Below are 20,683 nucleotides of genomic sequence, written 5' to 3'. Positions count from 1 at the left end.
CACACGCTTTTCTTCCCTTGGTTATCTGTGGGTCCCGGCAGAGAGCTGGGATGCTATGAACTGGCCACTAGAGGAAGCAGCTGAGCTTTGCATTGCCACCTGGACCATTCATGTAACAAGGACAGAAAAGCCCTAACCCTCTCCATACCCTCTCTATATAGGGTCCAGAGTGGTGGTGTTACATGCCTTATTCCCCAAGGTCCAGGGCTCTGGGGTCTTAGCCCAGATTATGGCTGACATTTGGTAGAACTCCCTAAAAGGCAACCCAGGACCATCCTTTGGGGGCATTTCTATGCCATGGGAGACCTGGCTGAAGACGTACCTCATTGTCAGGACACCTCTTCTAAGACCTAAGCTTCCAGCTTAGGTCTTAGGAAACTGATGGTCAGATTTAGATTCTTAGTGAGAGAAGCAAGAGCAGAGAAGGTCCAGGCCCTTCCTCACCCCATGCTGATCCCTGCCTTCAGTTGCACAGATTGTTTCTCTCCACTGGATAGGTGTGGGCCATGGGTGTTGCCCACTGGGGCCCTAGAGTAGCCCAGTGCAGTTCTATACAAGGCCTGTTGGGTGCCGGACGATGGTAGACTACATTGTTCCACCCCCAGCTGCTGCAACCCTGGGTCACTGGGACAAGGGTCACGCTGGGCCCCTGGGCCCAAGGGAAAGCCTGGGTTTCTGGCATTGTTGCCTTCAAACGTTATCTGAAGAGTGAATATTAAGAGGAAGACTGCTGTTTCCATTGCTGTTTTATGAATTCTGCATCTCATATACTCATCTGGGAAATAGGTTACTGCTGCAAATGTCCCTGTGCTTTCCATGGAAACAAGCAATTGGACAAAAGGCATCAGTCCTATGATTCCACCGAGCTTTATTGCCCTTAAACACTGTGAAGACAAGGCGGCCAGAAGGGTCTGTCCCCAGTCACAATTCCCTAAGCCCACCCACTTTGTGCCCCAAAGACTAAGAGCTCCTTAGAGAACTATGAAGTTTGCAGCCCATCCCCTGCAGACCAGCCAGGACACACAGCTGCACATGTGCCCCCCACACACACACACACATCCAGCGGCAGGAAGTGGGCTCCTCCAGCTCCCTAGGCTTTGGCACATGGGCTGGCATCCAGCTGTACCAATGACACAGGCTCCCCTGTGAGCGAAATGAATGCCAATGTACCCATTTCCTGACCACCACTGTAGGACCAAGAACAGGCCTGAGCCTCTGACTTGGGCCCTAGTGGGCTGGGTGATCTAGGTACTTACCAGGCCATCCCTAGGAAGCCAGCTACGTCACTGAGGCACTAGAGGAAGAAAGGAGGCCACAACATTTGTTGGGAGCCTTCCAGAAGCCAGGACCCAGACCCATAAGACAGCACAGGGCTAGTGTGACAGAGCCACACCCTGCTCTCCCTCTGAACCCTGGCCTAGCCAGAGCCTCACCTCGCACCTCCAGGCGGCACTCACACTCCGCCTCGCCCTGCAAGTTGGTGGCTCTGCAGACATAGATGCCTCCATCAAAGGGGCAGGGCTTCCGGATCTCCAGGGTCAGCACCCCCTGCTTGCTGAACATGCGGAAGCGGGCATCTTCTCCCAGGTCCAGGCCGTTCTTGAACCAGGAAATCTTGGGCTATAAGTCAGGTAATGGAAAGAGCGAGAGAAAGCGGCTCAGGTGAGGGGGACTTGGCAGGAATCCAGAGAGACTGGCATTGGCGTTTCCACTCTGAGGGTTCACAGTTCACACTGGAGTCCAAAACTATGCCCGAAGCAGGGCCCCTGTTCTGGGAAGGAGCTCAGCAGACACACCCAGAGGTGGGGCAGAGGCAGCTGACAGGCTCTGGGAGGTGGGGGACAGGGAGGCTGCTTCAGGATAGAGCCCAGAGACACAGCTGCCACCACCAAGAGCCTAAAGCCCCTACCTTGGGGCTGCCCCGGACAGCGCAGCAAAGGACAGTGGTGTAGCCGGCGATGACCGAGCGGTTTGCCAGTGGCTGGGTGAAACTTGGGGCCTCAGAGAAGTCCAGCGCCTTGAATTTGGGTGGTTCGTATGTGATGCCTGTTGGTGATAGAGCTTGGTACCAAGAAAGACATCTCAAGTGAAGTTCCCCTCCCTGCCCCAGCTCCCCTGGCATGGGAAGAAAGGTATAGTACCCGGTCTGGGGATAAAGACAGGCTCCTTGGTGGTGGTGGCTGTGTCACTGGGACCCACCATATTATGGCTGAAGACCCGGAAGTAGTAACCATTGCCAATGATGAGCTCTGACACCACACACTGGGTGCGGCGGTAATGCTCCAACACGGTGAACCACTCCTGGAGGAGGGGAGGGGAGGGGAGGGCAAACCTCTGGGGACCCCTGCCAGGGTCCACACTGGTACCCCTGGTGCCTCTGTCCCTACTGTGTATGGAGGAAGCCAATCATCAGAGGGTAGACAGGACATACGAAAGGCCCAGCCTTACGCTCACCATGGTCTTCTTGTCAGCCTTCTGTACCGTGTAACCCAAGAGCTCTGAGTTGCCATCATCTTGGGGTGGCTTCCACTCCAGAGCCACATTGAAACCCCAAGCTTCCATGACCCGAATGTCCTGAGGGGGACTGGGCTTGTCTGTGGAAGACATCTCTGATTGGATCGTTGCATCTCGTGCAGGGGGTTAACAGGGTGCCAGCCTTGAGAGCCCCTCAGTCAACCAGCCAGACCTGGGCCTGCCACCTTGGGCAGGGGCTCTGGGCTGGGAAATGGGATGCTGTGGGTTGGGTCCCCAGGCTTGGTCTTGGACCCCAGCAGCCCAGCTCCAGGACAAGAGATGAGTGGACTCAGAGGAAGGCCCAGAACCACATACCCACAATCTGCAGGACCAGCGTGGCCTTGTCCTCCATGTTCTCGATGCGTACTGCCACCTGATAGGTGCCTGAGTGGGCGCGGCGGGCAGCGCGGATGAACAAGATGGTGTCTGTGGAGCTGTTGCGGACGCTCACCTCCTCTCCCACCAGTGGCTGCCCCTCTTTGGTCCAGGTCACTTGAGGCCGAGGCTTGCCCTGCAGGAAGGGACAGCTCTACCCTGAGCCTAGCTCCCCCTAAAGACAGGCTGGTACTCCAGCTGTGTGTGTGTGTGTGTGTCCATGAGGTTGGGGGTTTGGTCAGATCTGAGACAGACCCTTCCTCTGTAGCCACTCCCCTTGACACAGGGAAGGGACCAGCCTACCTGGAAAGGAATGAGGAGGTTCACAGACTCTCCCACCTTTCTCTGAATGGTCTGGCGCAAGTGTCTGGGCAGTTGCAGCCGTGGTCGTTCTGTGGGTACAGTGGATGACTGAGCAATGGCCCCCACAATCTTAGCCCTGAGTTGTACCACAGCTCCTTTCTCTCTTGAAGCAGAGCATAGAGAGCTGCAGCTAAGAAGAAAGCTGCCCTGGGCCTGGCACACTAACCCACAGCAACTTATCTGCACAGCTCCAAATGGTTAATGAAAGCTCCTGATTTCTCCTAAGTCTCAGGGATCAGAGAGGGTAAGCAGTTGGCTAATACAGGCCACACAGGTGATTAAGTTACAAGCCGGGCTGCAAAACGAAGCTTCCAGATCCTATGCCCTTTCTACTATGTAGACCCTATATACTTTCTACTGGTTTATTGATTCTTTCCAACCTGGAGGACCAACCCTTACATCACCAATCCTGAGCTAATGGGAAGTGAATGCCAGGTGCCCCAGGTGGCCCACCTGACCCCGAGAGGCCTCGCTGCCCGGCTCTGAGGACACAGAGGAACAATGACCACCTGTTGGAGCCAAGACTCACAGAACACAGGGCAGACACTACAGACTATGTTTTCCCTGTTGCAGAACTGGGAGAACAATATGGGAAAACCAAGAGAACCGTAGACGTGAATGAGATCCCAGACGCCTCCTGCCCTTAGCTAGCAAGTAGCCCAGCCCAGGTCTTTCTGACTGTGCCCACCTCCAGTCAGCTCCAAAAGTCTGGAGGTCACTGGCAGGTGTCATGGCTGTACAAGGGGATACTCACGCAGGATCTCCTGTACTGTCACAGGCTCCTTGGTGGTGACGGGGGCTCCAGGCCCAGCCACATTGTGTGCCCGCACACGGAACAGCAGCCGGGCCCCGGTGGGCAGGTCCTTCACCAGCAATGACGTGCGCTCTGTCAGCCCCTGAAGGGCAGCCACCCATTCGGAGCCTGGCGGTGGGCACAGGGGCAGGGGAGCCACATTCTGTCATTGGCATCCCCCCTACCTCACTGCCCAGCCCCTGAAGGATATCCAGAGGTCATCAGAGGGTGGGGCTGGCCTGGGGTGGGGGTGGGACACTTACAACCCTCCTGGCAGTACTCCACGCTGTAGCCATCCAGGCCACCCGCGCCCACACGCTCTGGAGCCCGCCACTTGAGCGAGACGGTGGTATCAGAGACATCCTCCATGGCCAAGTGGGTGGGTTCCCCGGGAGGACCTGGTAGTGGGTTCATGGAGGTTTTGAGGGACCCATTTCCCCATCCCTCAACTGCTGGCCTTCAAGCACTTTCAGAAATATCTGGCCTGTATTTAGACATCTGTCTAGACTGACTTACAAACAGTAATAGTTACAAAAGAAAGCCGGGCACCAGTGGCTTGTGCCTGTAATTCTAGCTATTCAGGAGGCTGAGATCTGAGAATTGGGGATCAAAGCCAGAAAAATACCACATAAGCAGAAAAGGCTGGAAGTGGCACTGTGGCTCAAGTGGTACAGTGCTAGCCTTGAGCTGAAGAGCTGAGGGACAGCACCCAGGCCCAGAGTTCAGGCCCCACATCCAGCAAAAAAAAAAAAAAAAAAAGAAAAAGAAAAGAAGTGTAACCCCTCTATACATGACCTTCAAATGACATTAAAAAAAAAAAAAAGCCAGGTGCTAGTGGCTCACATCTCCTAGCTACTCAAGAGGCTGAGATCTAAAGGCTCATGGTTTAAAGGCAGAAAGTTGTAAAGACTCCATCTCCTATTAACCAGAAAAAAGCAAAAAGCTGGACTGGACATGGTAGAGGGTCAGTTCAGCAAGTAAACCAAACAAGCTTAAGGCCCGGAGTTTACAGCCCAGTACACACACACACACACACACACACACACACACACACACACACACACACACACACACACACACACACACACACACACACACACACACACACACACACACACACACACACACACACACACACACACACACACACACACACACACACGGTAATGGGGTCACTGCAACTAAAGTTGCTCAGCTAGATGATCCCAAGCAGGTCACTGAAGGCCTTCCAGCCTCAGTTTCTTCATCTGTGCGATAAAGCAAACTATCACAGACCAAGCATTAGAGACCAGGGATGTAGATTCTAGAGTGGCAACTGGAACGGCAGCTATTATTAGGGAGCCCTGAGTCTCCGGGGCGTGCAAGGCAGCCGAGCGGGCTCACCGATGGGCATGAAGGACTGGGAGGGGGCGCTGGGCCTGGACATGCCCACGGCGTTGACCGCGTACACCCGCATCTCGTAGGCCACGCCCTCGATCATGCGCCTTGCCTCGTGGCTCAGCTCCCGCAGCAGATCGAAATTGAGGCGCATCCAGCGGTAGCTCTTCTTCTTTTTCCGCTCCAAGATGTAGCCTGGCAGTGGAGTGGGAGCTGGGGGCTGGGCCCGGGCCCGCGGACACCGCCAGCCCCGGCTGCCCCTGCGCCATCCCTGAGCCCGGCCTCTCACCCAGCACCGGCTGTCCCCCGTCATAGGCCGGCGGCGCCCACCGCACGGTGCAGCAGTCCTCGCCCACATTGCTGATCTCGGGGGCTGCAGGTGCATCTGGCACATCTGGAGGGAGGAGGAAGTCGTCAGCCCCTTCTGGCCTGTCCCCTCACCCCCTCACCACACCCACTCTCCACCCCAGCCCCCACCCCCACCCCCTAGAGCCAGGGACCTTTCTAGAATCTGATCATCTCCCTGGTCCTGAGCACAACCCTTTATGGCCCTCCCCACTGCCCCTTTGTTTTTTTTGTTTTGGTTTTTTTTGGGGGGGGGGTCTGGTCCTGGGGCCTGAACTCTGGGCCTGGGCGCTGTCCCTCAGCTCTTCAGCTCAAGGCTAGCGCTCTACCACTTGAGCCAAAGCGCCACTTCCGGCTTTTTTCTTTTTGCTTATGTGGTGCTGAGGAATCGAACCCAGGGCCTCAGGCACGCAAGGCAAGTGCTCTACCACTGAGCAACCTTCCCAGCCCCCCCCCTCCACTGCCCCTTTCTTTCCACTTTACCCAGTCCTCTGCCTACAGAATGCTTTTAAAATTTTATTTGTTTTAATTAATTAATTAATTAATGCCTATCTTGAATTCAGGGCCTGGGCCCTGTCCCTGAGTTTTGTTGCTCAAGGCTAGTGCTCTTCAACTTGAGCCTCAGCTCCATTTCCAGCTTTTTGAGTTTTGTTTCTTTTAACTCGTGTGTGTGTGTGTGTGTGTGTGTGTGTGTGTGTGTGTGTGTGTGTGTGTGTGTGTGCCCGCGCACGTGCGTGCCATTCCTGAGGCTTGAACTCAGGGCCTGGGCACTGTCCTTGAGCATTTTTGCTCAAAGCTAGTGCTCTACAACATTTCCAGTTTTTTGTTTTTGTTTTTTTAAAGATTAATGTCTCCCATGACACTGCAGCCCTACCCCAATTCAACCCTTGTGTCACAGTAAGGGACATTACTACCTCCTCCATCTCCCCCTATAGCTTGATTCTTTGCAGATACAAAATGCCTGTCCTGTACATTCTCCCGGGCTGGCTCGGAGCACGCCCTGTGGTTTGCCGGGGACTGAATGAGCACGTGTCTGATCTCTCCGGGGAGTGCTGGCTGTGTTCTTCTCTAGCCTGGAACCCTGCCCGCCTCACCGATGACCTTGACTGTGAGGTTGACCTGGTCTTCACCCACGGGGTTCTTCACCGTGACAGTGTAGACACCCTCGTCTTCCTTCTCTGCCCCCTCCACTGTGAAGATGCTACGGTCCTTGGTGGTCTCCACGTGGACCCTGCCCTCTGTCTCGCACAGCAGCTGAAGGGGAGGGAGAGGAAGGGATGCACAGCTCAGGGGAAACTGCACCTGAGTAAAGGTTATAGGTGTGAGCGGGAGGGTGCCTATCGGGGCAGGGCACCGGGGCCTGGCACAGGGGTGGATGCTGCGTGGGGAGAAATGCCAAAGAAAATCAATTGTCCTGTCATCAGCCTCACTCACCTTCTTATCAAACTGCCACTCGTCTGTGGCATCTGCGTCTTGTGGGGCATCGGGTGCTGGCCCAGTTGGGGTCTTCTTACCCTGGGCCAGGGCAAGAAGGAAGCTGGGCAGAGTCTGACTCAGCCTGGAGGGGTCCCTCTGTCTTCCATCCCCCCCTCCCCACCTGTTGTCTGCCTTCCTCCCTTCCTGGCCAACAGAGCCTCTGAGCTGCCGGTGGCTGGGAGCTGCGGTAGTGCATGGGTGGGGAAGGTGGGGTACTCACATGGGGCCCACACATCCATCCTGGGAAGACCCACAGTACCTGTGTGATGGTCTTCTGCCAAATGACAGTGGGTGCAGGGTCCCCAGAGATGGGGACATCCAGGCGAAGCTTGTTCCCTGCCACCACCACAATAGTGTCTGGTGTGCGGCCTGGGCAGTCCAAGTGGATCTTGGGAGGCTCTGAGTGACAGATGACATAGGTCAGAAAAAGAGCAGACCAGGCCCATGAACAGGGTTGGGTGGGGAGAAGGGCCAAAGAAGAGGAACCAATGCCCCTAGTGTTTGGATGATCCGTTTTGGGTTATGATTTATACATGGTGGAATATAAATGTAAGCTTTGGGCTTAATTATTATTATTACCTATTTATACAAAGGTGTTTCAATTCCCTAAGTCAGAATATGATTCTAATGCTTCTTGGTCAATGTCACCCCTTTCTACACACACACACACATACACACACACATAATTATTTTGGGGGGTTTTTGAAACAGGGTCTCACTATATCACCCTGGCTGACTTTTTTTTTTTTTCAGCACTAGTGTTTGAACTCTAGGTCTTGAGATTGCTAGGCAGATACGCTGCTGCTGAGTCATGCCTCTATCCCTGGCCTTGAATGTTTTTGATCCTTCTGTTTTTGAGCCTTCTAAATGCTGGGATTACAGGCATATGCCACCATGCCTGGCAGTCTTATGAGTTTTGACAAATATGTATGCTCATATAACTACCAAATCCAGACAAGAGCTGGGAGATTTGTTAACATTTGGGTCCCCTCATGTAGCATTCTCTACAGCATTTGGGGGACACCAAATGTCTTCTACCAGAATACTTTTTTAATGGGATACTAGTGTTAAGTGAATCCAGTTTAGAAAGCCCTAAGATGAACAAAGCAGAGTAGACCTCAGCCTGGATTGTTCTCCTAAAGTTAAAACTCTGAGGTGTCTGATAAAAATTTAATTTACAAGCAGAAAAGACCAAGCGTCAATGGCTCATGCCACTAATCCTAGTCACTCAGGAGTCTGAGATCTAAGGACTGAGGTTGGAAGACAGCCCAGGCAGGAAAGTCCCTGAAACTCTTATTTCCATGCACCATCAAAACGCTGTAAATGGAGCTGTGGCTCACATGGTAGAGATTTAGGTGGAAAAAACTTAAGGACCAGCACCCAGGCCCTGAGTTCAAGCCCCAGTACTGGCACCAAAAAAAAAAAAAAATCAGTAAATTTTTTTCCAGCAGGAAAGGTACAGCAATAAAACCTCACATCTGTGACATTTCACATCATTCCATCTCCATGACCACTGTATGGAAGATGCGCTATCAGCAGCCTCATTTTAGAAATGGGGAAACTGGCCAGGTGCCAGTGGCTCACACCTGTAATCCTTGCTACTTAGAAGGATGAGATCTGAGGATGGTGGTTTGAAGCCAGCCTGGGAAAGAAAGTCTGTAAGACTCTTATCTCCAATAAACTACTAAGAAAAAGCTGGAAGTGGAACTATGACTCAAGTGGTAGAGTGCTAACCTTGAGCACAAAGAAGCTCAGGGACAGTGCCCAGGCCCTGAGTTCAAGCCCCTGGGCTGGTAAAAGAGGGGGGCAGGCAGGGAAACTCAGGCAGATTATATTTGTCCCACAATGAGTTTTGGGTAACAGAACTGGAGCAGGGGGGCCTCTGCCCCCCACCCCGCCAGGATCGTTGCTCTTCCCTGTGACAGGAGCAGAGGGGAGACTTGTCTGAAGTTGGGGTGCAATGTACTGAGCAGAGCTGAGGTGGCATATAGGGGTCTTGACACTCACCTTGCCTGGGCACGAAGTCAATCTTGACCTCTGTAAGAGAGGGAAGAGCAAGTGACACCAGAGCAGAAGCATGGCCCAGTCCCAGGGGGGCCCAGTCCCAGGGGGGCCCGGCCCCACCGGCCCCACCTCCCTCAGCGCCATCTCACCCATGAAGTGGAGCTTGGCCGACAGGTTGCAGGCAAAGCCCTCGGGCACAAAGCTGTAGTCGGCTTCATCTTCAGGTGTGACATCATCAATGGTCAGTTTGTGGACCCTGCAGGTAGCTATGGCTCAGGGACCCTACTGGGCCACACAGCTCTGGCCTTGCTGGACACTCGAGCTAAGGTTACAAGCCTGTCCTGGCTCCCTGGTGGTGTTTTTACTGTTGTTATTGTTGGTGGTGGTATGTTGTTGTTGTTGTTTTTGTTGGTCATGGGGCTTGAACTCGGGGCTTGGGCACTGTCTCTGACTCTACCACTTTGAGCCACCGTGCCACTTCCAGTTTTCTGGTGGCTAACTGGACATAAGATTCTCAGGGAATTTCCTGCCTGGGCTGGCTTTGAACTGTGATCCTCAGCTCTCAGCCTCCTGCGTAGCTAGAATTACAGGTGTGAGCCACCAGCACCTGCCTCCTTGGTGTTCTTGCATTTAAAAATGGCTTCTTTATGGTGTTTTCCAGCAAGGTAATATAGAAAGTGGTGTTTGGCATCGGCCCCTTGGAGCCTGGACAAGACTGCCCTCAGTAATCTCCATGAACTCAGGTCCCGCACGGCCAGCCCAGGAGCTCCAGGGTGATCTGTGGCCGGAGCTGCCGCCTCCCCAGCCTCCTGTGCCTGGTGACGGGGTGCGGAGGGGGAGGGGATGTCTGGCCCTGAGTGTCCCCGGCTTCCTTGTTTCAGGTGACCTCGCCCTCTACATTTTTAAAATCTCTTCCCATATCTTTGGGTCTCTCTCTGGAACTTTTATTTCTGCCCTCTTGCCTGTCTTTTTCTCTCTCAGTCTCAGTCCGTGCTGCCTCTCTCTCTGTCTGTCTGTCCCTCTTCCCTCTCTGTCTCTGTCTCTGTCGCTGGGTCTCTCCCTGCCACACTTTCCGCTCACCGCCCAATGTGGGACACTTTGATGCGTCCGTCAGGCACCAGCTCTTTCCCGTTCTTCAGCCACACGCCCCGCACATTCTCATCTGACACTTCACACTTGAACACGGCCTGGTCCTTGGCACCCACCGCCAGGTCTGCGATGCTCTGGTACACTTCCAGCTTTTTCTCTGGAGGACAGACAGAGCCAATGAGTTCCTAAGGGTGTGATTGTGGGTCCTTGTGGGCAAGCCGGGGATGGCTGGGTAGGTGTGGGCATTTGAAAACACACATGTGCCTGTGATGGTAACATCAATATTCTGGTGTGTGTGGGGAGGTGTGGGGGTTGTTGATGCTAACCAGGCCTATCTGACCCTCTAGCACTCTTTAAAGAAATCACTTCAACTTTCCCATTTTATAGATGGGAAAAGTGAGGCTCGGGCATTCCAGGTTGCACCAGCTTTGATCCAGCTTTGCCTCCACATGCTGGGCATGGTTCTGTGAGGGACCCCAGCCCACCAGCGGACCTCACCTTGCACTATGAGTTCAGCCAGTGCCTGGCCCCCACTAGTACGCAGCGCATAGTGCCCGGCGTCCTCCAGTGTGGCCTCGTTGATGATCAGGTGGTGTTTCCGCCCATCCTTCTTAAACCGATATTTGAAGGTCTCTTCCCGGGTCAGCTCAACCCCATCTTTCAGCCTGATCAGAGAGCAGTCAGCAAGGACTGTGATCGCCTACAGGCTGATGTCCCTGCACCCCAGGTCTGCCCTGCACCCCCATACCCAGGCACTCACCATTTGACCTGGGCCCCCTCTTCAGACACTTCACACTCAAACTCCACCCGCTGTCCCACCATCACCAGCTGGTCTTCCAGGGGACGTGTGATCAGCACCGGGGGCTCTGTCCAGAGCAGGCACAGAGTAAGGATAGCTTTCTGTGGCTGCCCTCTTTCCCCCCTCTCTGGGCCCCTGGGTCCCCAGATCCCCAGCCCACCTTTGACAAAGAGCTCAGTGCTGCATTTCTCGCCACCCACCACGCACTGGTAGGCTGCGTCGTCCGCCAGCGAGCACTGGCTGATGGTCAAGGTGCGTTTGGTGCCGATGGATTCGAAGATGTACCTGATGGGGCCATGGAAACTATCAGACTGTGGACCCCCTTCCAAGGCTGCGTGAGCTAACACAATCCCCAGGCCCCCAACCCCCAGGCAGTCCCAGGCTGGGGGGAGAGGCTCACTTGCTGCAGAACCGAAGCCATTGGATGGTTTCCCACAGGAAGAAATGAAGACCGAGAGATGGAGAAACAGATCATCAGGATCGGGGTGGTGGAGAAGCAGACCCCAGGGACAGGGAGAAATGGGGAGAGATGCCACAAAGAGACCCATAGGGAGGGAAGGGCAGTGAGACCAGCCCTCCTCACCCCTCCAGCTCTCCAGGGCCCTCCCTACCCTTACCGACCTGCCACTCATCTGGACCTCCTGTCCGTTCTTCAGCCACTTGACCTCGGCATCAGGGTCAGCCAGCTCCACGGTCAGCCGGATCTTGTGGCCCTTGCTCACCTGGTAGGCTGGCTCCAGCTTCTTCTGAAAGGCTGCGCACCGTCCCACAGCTCACTGCAGCCCTGAGGTCCACACCTCATACCCTGCCCTGCCACGCCTGGCCATGGTGACCGTGGCATGTCCTCCCCCAACCAGCCCTCCTGTGCCTACCTGTCCACCTCTGTTTCTACTGGGGCCCTGTTCCCTTCTCTGTCTGGTCTGTCTGTCTATCTCCTCCCCCTGCCCCATCCCCCGCTCTGTCTTATCTTCCTTGGGGCAGAAAGACCCCTAAAGGCTGCCCATGTTCTAGCTGGACCTGGAGCAGCTGCAGAGATGCAAAGAACTACTGCCTGGTGCTCTGGGACCTGCGGGCTCATTCCTTAACTAACCTCTGGGTGTCTCTGCTTCCTCACTTGCCAAATGAAAAATGGTAATGATCACTACCTCAAGGTGGTGCTGGGAATTCAGCGAGACAATGATACAAAGCGTAGTGCTTGGCTTAGTCTCTGCTGCTTCCTGTGGCTACTGGGACAAGATGGAGCCTTGTCTCCACCCCCCAAAGGCTCCTCCTGTCACCCGCACGCCTTTGCTCGGTGCCTTCTGGCCCAGAAATTCAGAGATTTCATTGTCACCTGGAGACTTGATTTCAGTGGGCACCAGGGCTGGGCCATCTAGCAACTGGGTTGAGTCCGGGATGGGGGAGAGAGGAGCTGGCTCTTCTGCTCTTCCACATGAGCACAAAAGGTTTGGAAATTTGGGGGAGAGGCCCCCGCCCCCACCCTCCTCTCTGGAAGCTAATCCCTCCAGTGGGTCAAAGTTCTGGAACACTTGCTGTGTGCCAGGCGCCATGCTAAACTCTCAAGACATGGCTGTGCGTACCAGGCGTGGCCATCACTCTCCCTGACTCATCTCCCGTTCTACATGGGAAAGGGCTAGCCTAGGCCTTTCTCCTTTTACCTGCCTACAGGTGAGGGAAGCTAACCCCGCTTCTCTTCCCGCCCCCACCCCTACCCTGGTGTGGCTCCCCGAGTTTTTCCCTCCTTCTTTGGGATGGGGAGATGGATAGCCAGGCTTCTTTTACTTTTTAGAAAAGGGAGTGGCCTGATTTTTCCTCTCTGAGGAGCGTTTTCTTGTCCTCTGTCCTTCTCTTCATGGTTGTCTCTGGGCTAACCTATCTCTTCTCAGTTTCTGTCCATGGAAAGGGGCTCACTGTGCTCTTTGGTTTTCTCAACACAAGTTGGGGGGGTGTGGCAGTTCGTCTGGGCTCTTCTTTCCGTGTGTGTGGGGGGGGGAGTGTCAGGGCTAACCTGTGCCCTTTTCTTTCCCACGTGGGTGCAGGGCTAACCTGTGCTCTTCTTCTCATCTCGCTTCATGCCTTTGAGCCTCTTGAGCATGCCCCGCAGGTCGGTGACCCCATGCTGGAAGGCGATGCGCTCATACTCGGATGGGGGTGCATGCCGCAGGATCTCCCACACATCCTCCTCCACAGGTGCCTCCAGCTTTGAGTCCCTGTGTCCCCCCCCAGCCCATGTGGACGCTCAGAGCAGCCCCTTCCTCTCCCCTTCCCAGTGGCGCTTCCTGGGCCCAACATCAAGGAGCAGAGGCTCTCCTGCATTCTGCCCTTCCCTTCTGGGAACAGGGCAGGGGACCTAGGGGCTGGGGGGGGGGGGGGCTGGAGAGGGGCTCCGGGCTGAAGGAGGGGAGGGTGGGTGATGGCACTCACCGTGGGGTCCGGAAACTGCTGCTCCAGGCAGGGCAGAAAAGGATAGAGAATGCATTAGAGGTCTGGGCACCTCCCTTCTGTGTCCCAGCACCCCGACATTTACAGAGCACCTGTGATGCCCAAGAGGCCAGGGCAGGAAAAATGTGCTGAATTTGCTGTCCCTCCTGAGTTCAAACCAACAGCTAAATGTGGGCGTGTGGGGAGTTACCCCCCAAGGTTCAGAGACTCACCTGGGCTCACCAAGCCCTGGCAGGGATGGGCACCAGTCTCCACAGGTCAACTCTGTCCCTTCCAGTGCCTTGTGCCCCAAGCCCCCCAGCCCCACCCCACCCCCATTCCTTACTCTCTAGGCATCAGCAGCATCGCCATGAGGAGAGGTCAGGAGAGAGAGGGAGAAGATAGAGATTTCGAGTCAGGAGGATCGGGTGGGGTGAAGAGTTCCTGCAACTTTGGGGATCCACCCTCAGCTTCTTTGGGGAGGGCAGGAATCTATTAGAGTGAGCTACTGTGGGCTCTCTGTGGTGTGCCGGGGGGGGGGTAGGGGGACATGGAATGGATGTACACAGGAAGTCATGTCTGCAGAGTCCTTAACTTTGCCCACAACTGCCAGACAAGGAAACCTGCTCAGAGAGGCTCAGTGACTCGCTCAGGGCCACACAGCTGGGAAACTACAGTGCCAGGATTTGAAACAGCCTCACTCCCTGCCCTGGAGGATGCTGCCGGGCCTCACCTTTTCTTCAGCAGGGAGCTGAAGTCCAGAGTCCCAGTGTCTTCGTGGCTGTCACTACAGAGAGGGGCGTGGTGAGGCTGGGGTGAAGAGGGCGGCAAGGGACTTGCCAAGTGAGGTGGAGTGGAAGGTGGGGGTGGAGGGACAGTACCCCAGCTGGGCGCCCGTCCATCCCAAACCCTAGGATCTGAGTACAGGGCTGCGAGGGGCCTGGGAAGGGCTACCTGGTTCTCCGACCTGCTCCAGCCACGCTCCTGTAGGGGTTAGGAATTATCCTTACTTGCTTGTAAGCAAGCGCTTACTCTCCCCAACCTAGACTTCAACCCCGCTCTCTGTGTGTCCCCAACCCTGAAGAGAAGGGGGACTCACGGGCGGCGGAAAGCTGATCGCAGGTCCAGCTCTCCAGGACCAACGGCCTCTGGGGTCATTAAGAGAGAGGGAGAAGGAAAGGTTTTCAGAAGGAACCTCTGTTCTGGGTTCTCTGGACTTCTAAAAGCCCACCCATAATTCCATGAGGGTGACCACTTGCCCCGGGACTCCCTCTTCTTATCCTATCATGGCCCAGGCTAGTAGGACAGCTCCCCATCTCCAACCCCCTGCCGTGGTCTCTCAGCTCACCTACAGTGGGGTATGTCAGGACCTATGCCGGGAGACAGCAGGGTGGATCGACTAAAGCAACTCTAGGTGAGATCCTGACTTGGTACTAAGCCCCCACTCCCTTCCTGGAAGACTTTGAGGGTTTATTTCACACTCTGTTTGAGAAGCACTGGGTACAGGTCAGCACTGATATCTAGCCAGGGCCTTTGTGTTGGGAGATGGAAGCAGGCTCCAGAGATCAAGACCTATAGGAACCATGAGCCTGGGACAGACCTGGGGGGTGGGGGGAGGGGGGCTCCCTCACCATGGACAGTAAGATTGAAGTTGCAGCTGTCAAATTTGTCCTTGGTGGACACCTCGCAGCGGTAGCCCCCCGCAGAGGTGACCTGAGCATCAGTGATCCGGAGCTCAAACTGATAGACCTATGGGGGGGTGGGGGTCAGAGGAGACTAAAGGTGGTAAGGCCCTTCATCCCTAAAGGAGAGACCACCTTTCAAAACCCATGACTGCCCTCTGCTTGCACTTGATCATGATAAAATACAAAGCTGACTACAGGGCGAACGCTATCCACTTAACGTAAGGCTGCAAAGCTGGGTGCTAGTGGCTCATGCCTGTAATCCTAAAATACTCCGGAGGCTGAGATCCGAGGATCATGGTTCAAAGGCAGCCTGGGCAGGAAAGTCCATGAGATTCTTATCTCCAATTAGCCACCAGAAAACCAAAAGCAGAGCTGTGGCTCAAAGTGGTAGAGTGCCAGCATTGAGCAAAAGAGCTCAGGGACAGGCCCCAAGTTCCTGACTGAGCCCCACGAGTGACAAAATGAAGTAAAATAATGTGGCTTTGTACACCTGTGCACCCGCACACTTGCTCGGTTCTGCTAGGGACTTCTGTATCTGGCCCAGGACTGTGGAAGATTAGAAGATGCAATGGCTGAGAGTCAAGACACAGGGGTTCCTGGTTCAAGGCCTGGCTTTGAGTGATCTTGGAACAGCTAATTCACCTTGCAAGCTTTGGTTTCTTGATCTGTGCCGAGAGGAACTGTGGAATCCCTGAAAGTCCCTTGCCTGCTGATTTCCATCCATCCAGAATCTGACCACCTCACTAGCTGGTGTTCCCTGTGCTTTCTGGGATCCTTGGGCCCCTCAACCTTAAGACCCCTTGACACCCTCACATCCTTCAAGGCCTCCCTTGAGCCCCTCTGTGCAGCTCCTGTGCTTCCCAGGGTCTTTCCATCTCTCCAGATCCCCAGATGCCAAGCTCACCTTGCTGGCCCGGTCGTAGCTGTCCTGCAGCTGCAGGTGCTGACCCACCTTGCTGCTCAGGTCCACCCACTTGCCCTTGAACCATTTGACCACTGGCGGTTTCAAGAGGCTGGCACCAGCCACGCGGGCTGAGAAAGTGATGCTGCCACCTGGGGGGGGGGAGGGGTGGCAGGTAGGGCTGGGGTCGCTCTGCTGCCTCTCTTCCCATACCACCCCTGGAACCAGCAACCCCTACTTACCCACGGTCACCTCGCCATCCTGAGGCATCATCAGGAAGAGGCCAATGGGATCCTCGGGGGCTGTAGGGCCCCCAGGTCCAGGGCCATTGGGGGCGGCTGAGCTGGATCCTGTGAATGAAGATCTTAAAGACCTGCACCAGAGCAACCCCTCCCAAGAGACCTTGTCCCTCCCTGCCCAGCCCCCCCTCACCTTCTGAACTTTGGGTGCTTGATTCCAGCTCAGCAGTGGGAGACGGAGGTTTTCCGGGGGCTCCTGGGGCCTCAGCAGGGGCTGAGGCTGGCCCAGGCTCTGCCTTCTCTGGAGGGGCTGGGGCGGGGGGTAGGGTTTCTAATCAGAGAACGCCCCCTCCTCTCCTCCACCCTCCCTCTCTCTCTCCTGGGCATCAGCCCCCTGCACCCGACTCCCAGGGGGCATCTTACTGGGATGAAAGTGTCCAAGTTTCCTCCAGACACATCCTCCTGCTCCCCGGGGCCCCCTTAGAGGTGGCTCCCGCTGAGTAGGGGTGTTAGCCTGCATTTTCCCCTTCTGGCCCCATGTCCAGGTGACTGCCCGAAGCAGCTCTGAGATCCATCTGTTTCTCCTCCCCCATGCCCTGGCCTCGCCCAACCCCCACCCCCAAAGCTAAACTGGGCTCTGGTCCCCCACAGCCGCCCAGGCCGCCCTGCCAACGCACGTAGCCCGCCCCCTCACTGCCATGTGTGGCCCGCGCCCTGGGGGCTCCGGTGGGCGGCAGCTGTGCCAAGCTCATCTCTGTATTTTCTCACCTCCACAATGGCAGGAACCGGCCAGGGAAGGGCATGAAGAGGGGAGAGGGGGTTTCTGGCAAGGGGGGCACAACTGGGGCAAAAGGGAGAGAACTCAGTACATCTCCTGTTCCCAAGATCGGACCAGCTGGGCTGGCCTGTGTCCAAGCTCAAGCCTCAGAGAAGGCTGGCCAAGCGCTCACCTGCCTCTGTGACCTTGAGGTCAAACTTGACCTTGGAGGAGCCTGCGATGACTGCGTAGGAGCCCTGATCCGCAGTGCCCACATCCTGCACTGTCAGTGTGTGCCGCCGGCCCTCAGTTGCCAGGCCATACTTGTCGTTGGCGCTGATGTCACTGCCTTCCCGCTGCCAGCGCACCTTTACCCCGGCCCGCTCTGTCTCCGCCTCGAACACGGCCTGGCTCCCCACGGCCACCTCCACTGACCGAGGCTTCTTGCTAAAGGCTGACACTGTAGGGCCAGATGGAGGCTGTAGGGACCTTTGGTTCTCCCATGCACCCCACCGCTGCAGCCCCTCTTATAAACACTGTAAAGGGCTGGGAAGGTGGCTCAGTGGTAGAGCACTTGCCTTGCATGCCTGAGGCCCTGGGTTCGATTCCTCAGCACCACATAAGCAAAAAGAAAATAAAAGCCAGAAGTGGCACTGTGGCTCAAGTGGTAGAGCGCTAGCCTTCAGCTGAAGAGCTGAGGCACAGCGCCCAGACCCAGAGTTCAGGCCCCACGACCGGACCCAAAAAATAAATAAATAAATAAATAAAATAAACACTGTAAGAAGCATGTTCTATGTATCACCTTGTTTACTCAGCTGATACTGTTCAACAGGAGCAATTGTTTTGTTCTTTTCTCAGAGACCAGAAAGGCTAAGCTATGTGTTTAAGACCACACAGCTGAGCTGGAAAGGTGGCTTAGTGGTAGAGTGCTTGCCTAGCATGCACAAAGCCACAGGTTAGATTCCTCAGTACCACATACACAGAAAAAGCCGAAGTGGCACTGTGGCTCAAGTGGCAGAGTGCTAACCTTAAGCAAAAGAAGCTCAGGAACAGTGCCTAGGCCCCGAGTTCAAGCCCAAGAACTGGCAACACACACACACACACACACATACACACACACACACACACGTAGGTGAACAGTTATGGTCCTAACTTCCATATAGATTTTTTTTTATATATCAGTATTGAGGCTTGAACTCGAGCCTTTCTTAGCTCTTGTTTAACTTTCTTTCTTTTTCTCTCTCTCTCTTTTTGGTCTGTCTTAGGGCTTGAACTCTGGGCCTGAGCACTGTCCCTGAGCTCTTCAGCTCAAGGCTAGCGCTCTACCACTTGAGCCACAGCATCACTTCCCGTGTTCTGGTGGTTAACTGGAGATAAGAGTCTCCTGGACTTTCCTGCCCGGGGCGACTTTGAACCGAGATCCTCAGATATCAGCCTCCTAAGTAGCTAGGATTATAGGTGTGAGCCACCGGTGCCTGGCCTTTCCTCCTTTTTAAAGAATTTTTTATTGTTATTATAAAGGTGGTGTACAGAAGGGTTATAATTATTGCTTGGCTTTCTTGATCACAGTTAGGTGATCTATCCTTGAACCACATCTTCAATTCCAGATTTTTTTTGCTGGTTAGAGATAAGCGTCTCAGATTTGTTTGCTCAGGCTAGCTTCAAACCATGATCCTCATATCTCATCCTCCTAAATAGCTAGGATGATAGGTTTGAGCCATCAACACTCAGCAATTCTACATGGACTTATGCTAGGTATGTCCCCTGGTTCCTCAGGGCCTAAAGCCACCAATGATGAGCCCAGCTCTCCCACCCCACCCCCACCACGCACTGGGCCCTTGCAGCGGGCAGGTACTCTGCCTACTTGGAATGTGGCTAAATTTGTCCTCCGAGGGCCTGGGGCTGACAATCAGCAGCTGAGATAAAGCTGGCCGGGGAGGGGGTTGGGTGGAGGAACCTGGATCTGTGCCTTGAACAACCTTCGCAAGGGCATAGCCAGGTCCAGCCTCCGGGCTGTGGTTCTTCGCTGCCCTTCACATGGGCTCCAAGCCTCTTGACCTTTGTCTCCCAGAGAAGAGGAGCTTTGTCACCTTCAAGTGGAGTTCATACCTAACCACCCAAATGATACAGACCAGGAAGCAGACAACGTCACACCCGGAAGGAGCTATCCCACCCAGGCCTGGAAAGACGGAGAAACCAAGACCCAGAGAGGGCAGGGGCATCAGCCCACTCAGTTGTGTAATCCTGGGATTCTATCTGGAGTCACTCTGGCTGTAGAAGATGGAGGTTGGTAGGAAGGAACCCCTTGCATTCTGAGAATGTGGTGTTGGCCTGGGTGCATCCGGCCTTGGTGCTGTCCTGACACTGGGTTTACCTTTGGCCTCATCAGAGAGAGAGATGGGAAAAGAAACTGAGTGAGGAAAGAAAAGAAAAGAAAAGAGCGAGAGAGAAAGAGAGAGAGAGAGAGAAAGGAAGGGAGGAAGAGAGGAAGAGAAGGAAAAAAAGAAGACCAAGGAGCTGGGGGCTGGTAGCTCACTCCTGTAATCCTAACAATTCAGGAGAGCTGAGAATCAAGCAAGATTTTGAAGACAACCCAAGAAGAAAAATCTGTGAGACTTTTATCTCCAATTAACCACCAGAAAGCAAGACATGGAGCTGTAGCTCAAGAGGTAGAGCACTCGCTGGGAGGGAAAAAGCAAAGGGAAAGCACCCAGGCCCTGAGTTCAGGCCTAAGTACTAGAAAAAAAATAAAATAAAATAACCAAGCCCCTTTGAGAACTCTCCTCAGCCTGGGCCCCTAGCTATGCACCTCCCCACCCACCCATATTCCCAGTCCAGCCCTGGGCCTGGAATTACCTGGCTTTTTCCCGGGCTCAGGCATTTTGAGAGAGATCACCCGAAGCACCAAGCAGGCAGGGGCCACGCAATGAAAGACTGAGCGGGGTCCTGCCCTCTCCATTATATATGAGGACCTCCCCCCTCAGCTCTGCTTATCTGCCTCCTGCCAGCCACCTGCTAAATATAGACAGATTCCATCCAGCTGAGGTCTCCCAGGGAAAAGGTAGGCCCTGATTTTCCTCAGCCGTCCTCCCAGCCATCCTCGCCCCCACCCCCCTCAGCAAAATGTGATAGCTTTTGTCCCTCCAACCCATGGTGGACCTCAGGGATACCACAAGTCCCTGTGTCCATCTGACAACAGATAGTTTGGTGGAGGGATGCTGGGCTCATAGCCTTGCACGAAAGGACCAAGAGCACCTGGCTGGGCAATGGCGCCCACAGGCCTTGACACTGGCTGCTTGAGTTTTGCCATCTTGTTGGCTAAGCCCACAATGCCTTGGTTTTCTCTTCTGTGAAGTGGGCTGAGGATCACAGCACCCACCAGATAGGATCATCACATGTATGAAGTGGGTTCACAAAGGAAAAGTCCTAGGACACCGACAGCATGTAGAACACAGTGAACCAACCAATCAATGCTCATTCTTAGTAGCTGACCCATGTTGTCACACCATAAGGGGTCCGGCTGGCTTCATGTTGTGGAATGCTGG

General features: G+C 54.8%; 1 protein-coding gene across 1 annotated transcript; it reads right to left on the bottom strand.

The window, feature by feature from the left end:
• Positions 1–851: 851 nt before the first annotated feature.
• On the bottom strand, positions 852–20,096 carry Mybpc3 (myosin binding protein C3). The gene is made up of 34 exons (XM_070032367.1): positions 19,995–20,096; positions 17,332–17,598; positions 16,575–16,691; positions 16,385–16,492; positions 16,146–16,294; positions 15,188–15,305; positions 14,656–14,704; positions 14,511–14,540; positions 14,290–14,343; positions 13,560–13,580; positions 13,182–13,345; positions 11,757–11,889; positions 11,536–11,538; positions 11,296–11,420; positions 11,097–11,202; positions 10,835–11,001; positions 10,328–10,493; positions 9,397–9,503; positions 9,251–9,280; positions 7,503–7,642; positions 7,202–7,282; positions 6,862–7,021; positions 5,712–5,816; positions 5,429–5,617; positions 4,309–4,443; positions 4,007–4,174; positions 3,193–3,281; positions 2,830–3,025; positions 2,455–2,594; positions 2,142–2,301; positions 1,910–2,046; positions 1,434–1,620; positions 1,257–1,294; positions 852–1,143 (listed from the first exon to the last, which is right to left on the bottom strand). Exons 1-33 carry the CDS (start codon positions 20,017–20,019, stop codon positions 1,284–1,286), a joined length of 3,837 nt encoding a protein of 1,278 aa, XP_069888468.1. The 5' UTR covers positions 20,020–20,096; the 3' UTR covers positions 852–1,143; positions 1,257–1,283.
• Between the last annotated feature and the right edge of the window lie 587 nt (positions 20,097–20,683).

Source organism: Dipodomys merriami, unplaced genomic scaffold, assembly GCF_024711535.1.
Source record: "Dipodomys merriami isolate MVZ:Mamm:240054 unplaced genomic scaffold, mDipMer1.0.p SCAF_21, whole genome shotgun sequence".
In the NCBI taxonomy this organism is placed as follows: domain Eukaryota; kingdom Metazoa; phylum Chordata; class Mammalia; order Rodentia; family Heteromyidae; genus Dipodomys; species Dipodomys merriami.
Note: the sequence above shows the minus strand (reverse complement) of the source record. Positions and strands in the feature narration are given on the sequence as shown.